Source organism: Ursus maritimus, unplaced genomic scaffold, assembly GCF_017311325.1.
Source record: "Ursus maritimus isolate PB19 unplaced genomic scaffold, ASM1731132v1 scaffold_24, whole genome shotgun sequence".
Taxonomy (NCBI): domain Eukaryota; kingdom Metazoa; phylum Chordata; class Mammalia; order Carnivora; family Ursidae; genus Ursus; species Ursus maritimus.
The window spans coordinates 31,334,941-31,340,637 of record NW_024424897.1 but is presented as its reverse complement, the minus strand read 5'-3'; the positions used below and the strand labels follow the sequence as shown (position 1 = coordinate 31,340,637).

The 5,697-nt window shown below is 61.8% G+C and overlaps 1 protein-coding gene across 3 annotated transcripts in view; it reads left to right on the top strand.

Moving 5' to 3' along the window:
- Window positions 1-4,343, top strand: part of CUEDC1 (CUE domain containing 1) — a 78,910-nt gene extending 74,567 nt beyond the window's left edge. For all 3 annotated transcript variants that reach the window (XM_040640883.1, XM_040640885.1, XM_040640884.1), the window contains 4 exons: window positions 146-239; window positions 976-1,034; window positions 1,853-1,923; window positions 4,210-4,343. In XM_040640883.1, the coding sequence (XP_040496817.1) occupies window positions 146-239; window positions 976-1,034; window positions 1,853-1,920 (221 nt within the window). In that variant the 3' untranslated portion in view covers window positions 1,921-1,923; window positions 4,210-4,343. The remainder of the gene's footprint in view (window positions 1-145; window positions 240-975; window positions 1,035-1,852; window positions 1,924-4,209) is intronic.
- The last annotated feature ends 1,354 nt before the right edge of the window (window positions 4,344-5,697 follow it).

The following is a 5,697-nucleotide window of genomic DNA, read 5'->3' as shown; positions in this document are numbered from 1 at the left end:
GGGGGGGGGGGGGGGGGGGGGGGCAATCCCCTCCCCCTCCCCCCTCCCCCCTCCCTCCTCCCTCCTCCCCACCGCTTTCCTGTAGCCCCGCCCCCTGCCCCCATCCTGGGGCCGGCCCTGCGGCTCACGGGTCTCTCTGCCCCAGCCACCCGGAGGAAGCTGTTCGAGCTGGCCAGGGCCTTCTCCGAGAAGACCAGGATGAGGAAGTCAAAGAGGAAACACTTGTCCAAGCACCAGTCGTATCCTTTCCGGCCTGGCGCAGGGGGGGACCGTGGGTGCTGACCCCCTGGCCGGACTCTCGAGGCTGCGCCCTCCCCAGGGCTGGGGCTGGGACCGGCTCTGGGGCCGCTCGCCTCCTCCATGCGCCCGAGGCCAGCCCACCACCCAGCCTGGAGCACCATGACCGGGCTGGGGAGCAGGCCAGCGTCTCCCACTTCCTTCTGTGGGCTCCCGCATTGTCCCACGACATCTTCACTTTCTGGCTGGGCTGATCTGCTCATGGGAGAAAACATGGTTCTTCCACTGAAATCAGCAAACCTGTCCCTAATTTCTCGAGTTGAATTGATCCATAAATCTTGCTGCCTCCCCATTTCAAGCATGTTGGGCCCTGCCTTCCTTTTTTTCAGTTTCTTGAGTAAAAAAAAGGTTCTCCACGTTTTAACCCAGCTTGTTAACTCCCACCATGCTTGTTACATGGGCCCTGGATATTAGAAGCTGAATAGCCAAAGGGGAACAGGGAGGAACTCCCTTCTCCATCCCCAGCAATGAGAGCTGGGTGAGAAAGTCAGGATCTGGCTGCTCAACCGGATCCTGATGAAAGGAGGCTTTGGGGAGCGTTGGGGGTAATGCTGGTATGGTAGAAGCCTCCTGAGCTGGGCGTGCGTGGTAGAGGGTCAGGGACAGGGACTGGTAGAACCGGGAGGACGATGGCAGTGCCCACCCATTCCTGAGACAGTTTTCCTGAACGGCCAGCAGGCTGGGAGCCGCGGTGTCAACGGCTAATCTCCTGGACGACGTGGAGGGCCACACTTGTGGTGAGCCGAGGAGGGCAGGGGAGCTTGAGCTCTTAGCTGCTTGTGACCGGTGACCCTCCAAGAGGAGGGCCTGGGTATTTCATGGGTAGACCCAACCTGGGGGACACATCGTGGGTAGGTGGGCAGGTGACCCAAAGAAATGGGTCCTCCCACTTGGCTCATACTGCCTCTCCCTTCCTTCCACCCCCAAGGGGGGCCCCAGCCGCACCCCCACCTAGATCTCTCCGTGGAGCACCGCGTGTGAGGTGCTGTTTCTGGGGTCTCTCTCTGGGGTGGGAGGGGCGGACAGGCCTGCCCACGTGGAGGGGCCTCACCTGGACGGCCAGGTGCTGCCCAGTCTCAGTCTCTGGGCCCAGAGGCATTTCGGAGTTCATGCAGTCCCTCCCAAAGGCCATGTGGACCAGAGGACACTGCCTTAGACCCAGCAGTCCCACAGTGGAACCTGGTCCTCATGCCTCAGAGCAGAGGGGCCCTTGGGTGGTCAGGAGACATCCAGAAACAAGGGCAAGGAGCATCTTAAAGGCCATATAGAGGGGACCACTTCCCCACCCATTGTGCAGACGAAGAAGCTGAGGAGAGAACTTGCCGAGCTCAGTGATGGAGCCAGGCCAGCAGCCAGGCGTCCTAACCCCACACTGTGCCCTGGTGCCTCTCAGCATGCCCGCACGTCCCCACCCCACCCCACCCCAGGATCAGCACGTGTCCCAGGCAAGCGAGGGGGCGGAGGTCGTAGCGTCAGCTCTCTTGGCCAGCCCCAGGGACACACCTGATGAGGCCCTGCACAGTGGAGCGTGAGGCAACTTCTCTCTGCTTTTCAGATGAAGACTTCCGGGGACGGCGACAGGAGGTGCCCAAGGTGGAGGAAGCCCTAAGGGAAGGACAGTAAGAGGTAAGGCCTGGGGCCACAGCTGCTCAGGGACTGCCCGAGGCTGGGCCTGCCATGCCCCGTACCCCAGGGGTCTTCCCAGGGATCCAGAGGCATTGGGCTCAGGCAAGCGGATGGCACAGATCGTGGTTTTCTTCCCTTGCCTTTGTGGCGGGGACATGGTCTTCTGCACGGAAACCAGTCTTTTGTGTTTCCTTTTTTTTTTGGTTATTCATTTAGCAAAGTAATCACACCTGCCTGTGCCAGGTCTTGGGAACAAGGGGGAAAAGGTCAGCTTTGACCTTGATAGTTGACAGCCCATTTGAAAGACAGTTCAGGACACAAGCGGCACAGTAAGGGGACGACTTCGGAACACTCGAAGTGGCCTCCGCACAGCCATGCCCACGCAGAGCTGTCCATTGCCTGCTTGGGTTGGGTGGTGTAGGATCTGCGGCAACCACGTGAAGAGACAGTTTCCCTCCAGGCAGCTCTGTTGCTGGCTGGAGCCCTGAGCCCTCAGGCTGCTTCTCCTCCTTTTCTCCTGTGCATCCCTGAGGGCGAACCAGGGAATGTCCGCATCCCCTCCGGGGCTCGGTAGAACCTGGTCCCTGTCCCGGCCCCCTTCCCCATCAGGAGGTGGCCCGCCCACCCTTCCCCCAGCCGCCGTCCTGGTCCCAGTGGCCAGCATCTACAGGGCTTTCCCCAGCGGAGCGGGTGGTGTGGCGGGTGTGGCCCTGTCTCACACTATGAAGAAATGGCTTGCTGCCCTCAGGATGGTTGTCATGGAGGTGGGTCAACCAGCCTGGGCGGCGGGCCTTCACACCACTTCTAGCCGACTGCCTCCCACATCCCCCACGATGCGTAAGCTCGGGCCATCCTCAGGCGCGGAGGGGCACCCTCGATTCCCGCTGGCCCGGGATGCCCCAATATAGCGAGCTGGCGTGAAGTGCCCCACTCCCACTCCGTTGCTGCCATTCCGTCCCCTTTCCACCTCCCCCCTAGGAAAATGTGTCTGCCCCGAAGCCTCCCCCCACATTAGGACCTTGCCGTCATTATTTCTCTCCCAAGTCATCCAGCTTTTCCCTTTCCAGCTCCTTTCTCAAGTCTACACCCTCCATCTCCTCCTCCCCATCTTAAAAACCAAGAGGTTTCACTATTTTCCTTAATTGCCCAACTTGCGAAAAAGTGGCATCCTCTTTCACCCGTTGCAGGCTGGCAGCCCTCCCACCACCCCCAGATTGACTCAGGAAGGTCACCCCAGGTCCAGGTCCTTCCGTTCTGCATTCTCTGGTGCTCCCTTCTGCATGCCATGCCCACGGTCTTTCTTGAAACCGCTACCTGCCCACCCCTGTTCCTGTGGCCCAGGAGTCCTGGGCCTTCTTCCTATCTGCCGTTTATTCTCCATACTCCTCCCAGTGCTCCTCCCAGTCCCTCAGACCCAGCTCTCCCGGCAGCTCTGCCCTTGACTCTCTCGCTCCCACTCTCTGGCAGTTCGCCACCCTCTTTCACAGCAACAGCAAGACCTCTGTGCAGTGGGCCCCTAACTCAGACCCTCCCTCCCAAGCAGTTGCTTCACATCCACTCTGCATCCTAGCTGTGCCCATGATCAGGTCTGTCCAGGCCTGGGTCTGAAGTCACTGGAATCCAGACGGCATCTTCTCTGGACTTCCCCCATTTCATTTCTCCTCTCCTCCTCTGGCCGACTCGCCTCGCCGGGCTCACAGCTGCTCATGTCTTCACTGCCCCGACTGTTCACCCGTCACCAGGACACCGCTCTTCTGCCCTTTCTTCCTTGCTGTTGGAGGGTGGCCGCCCCGGAGCTGGAGGACCCTGGCTAGGCAGGGATATTCTTGACTGTGGTAGAAAACAAAAGCCAGTTCCGGATGGGACCCTGCAGTCACTCCAGTGAAGGCTTGTGAACTTGGCCTAGTGTGTGGGGCCCACCAAATTCTGACCCCAGTGTATTTTCTGCAGCTCCTGTGAACAGGAGCCGGCTCCCGCTGCATCTTAGAACGGGCTGGCCACTTCCCCACCTCTGAGCCCTTCCTGTACACTGGCTTCCACCTGGAATTGCAGCCCCCACTCCTGTCTCTAGCTGCCAGATGCTGTGCTCTTGCTGTTCCAGGAGCTTGGAGTTAGAGGGCGGGACATGACCTCAGGCAGAGTTCCAGGGCTGTCATAGAGTCCCTGGAAGAAGGAGAGGGCGCCTGTCTTTGGGACCTTCTGCCTAAAGCCATCTCTGCAGGGACCCCTGACAAGACCACTGGGCCCCATTGAAAAAGACTTCTTTCAACTCTTTTTCCCTACCAGATGTGGGTGGTTCCTCCTTGCTGGAGATGGTCTGACCTGGTGGAGGCGGCTGGAGAGCCAAACCGGCCCCCAGCTGAAGGGCCCCGCTGCCGCCGGACAGATGGCGCCGAGGACTGAAGCCTGGTGATTCTTCAGCCATGGTCCGGCCCCGCCACTGCCACTGTCACTGCCACTTTCCATGCGACTTAGAACTTTGGAGTTTCGTGCTGTGACTGGAGGAAGGACCTGGGGCCCTAGGGGCAGCAGCCAATCCTAGCCCCTTTTGTAGCCAGGCCGGTCTATGGGCAATGAGTGGAAATGCAGGAACCACCACCACCGTCCCCCACCCCACCCCACCCCAATCCCCTGTTGCCTTCTTAAAAAAATCCCAGAAGAAAGGCAAAGGTCGGAGTACCCAAAAGGACTGGATGGTGAAGCCCTGGAAGGTGAGCCCCTGCCCCCTCCTTTCCCCATCTCGTCTTCTGGGCCACAGACAATGCCTGACCCCCATCCCCATCCCCAGCTCCCTTCTGGGCACCTGGGGCCCTTTATCCCCGTGGCTTCCTGCATCTCAGCCTTTCCCCAGGGCCGTGGAGCCTTGCTACAACCCCTGGACAGAGCCCTGGGTGGGAGAGTGCTGGGCAGTCACTCGGGCCCCCTCTGAGGAGCAACGGGCCATTGCAGAGAGCTGTCTCCTGACCACCCTGCCAGGGCCCCTCCAGCTGCCTCTGTTAGGGGTTGGCACGGGCCCCCAGCAGGGATGGGGAGGGTGGCCGCCCTGGAGCTGGAGGACCCTGGCTCAGCAGGGGTATTCTTGACTGTGGCAGACGACAAAAGCCAGTTCTGGATGGGACCCTGCAGTCACGCAACAGTGGGGGTTCACGGGGGTGGGGTGGGGGGCTCCGAGTGGAAGTCCTGCTGTCACTAAGGGTGGGCAGCAGCAGGTTCTGAGGTGACCCTTGAGAAAGTGCAGGACTGCGGAGCAAGGGCTTGAGGCTGCCAGCCCGGGCGGGTCGCCTGGGGCGGAAGGGCTTGCTGGGTGCGTCTTGCCAAGAGCAAGAGGGCGAAGGATGTGAGGAGCACACTCCGGTTCTACAAGCCTTAGCCGGCACCAACCACTGCCAGGGGGAGGGCGGCTGGCCCAGTCTCTCCGGCCCGCCTCCAAGACAGGAACGCGCTGACCTCTCCGGAGAGCCGGGGGCCTGGGCAGGCACGAGGGGTCGTCCCCTCCCCCGCAGTGGGGAATCCGCCAGCCCAACCGCGCGGGGTGGGGAGGTGGGGAGTGGGAGCCCGGCCTTCGCCGGGCCTGGTGGCCGCACGTCACCCCGAGATAATGAGGGCGTGGCGGGCGCGATCGCACCCCGTTCCGCGTAGGCGCGGGCCCACTCGGAGGCTGGGGAGTCGGGACGCGCCGCCGAGGCGGAGCCCGACCAAGTTTGGCGGCTGCGCGGGGCCTGGAGCGCTGGCGCGGGGCCGCCCGCCCCCCGCTGCTCCCTGCGACCTGGCCCG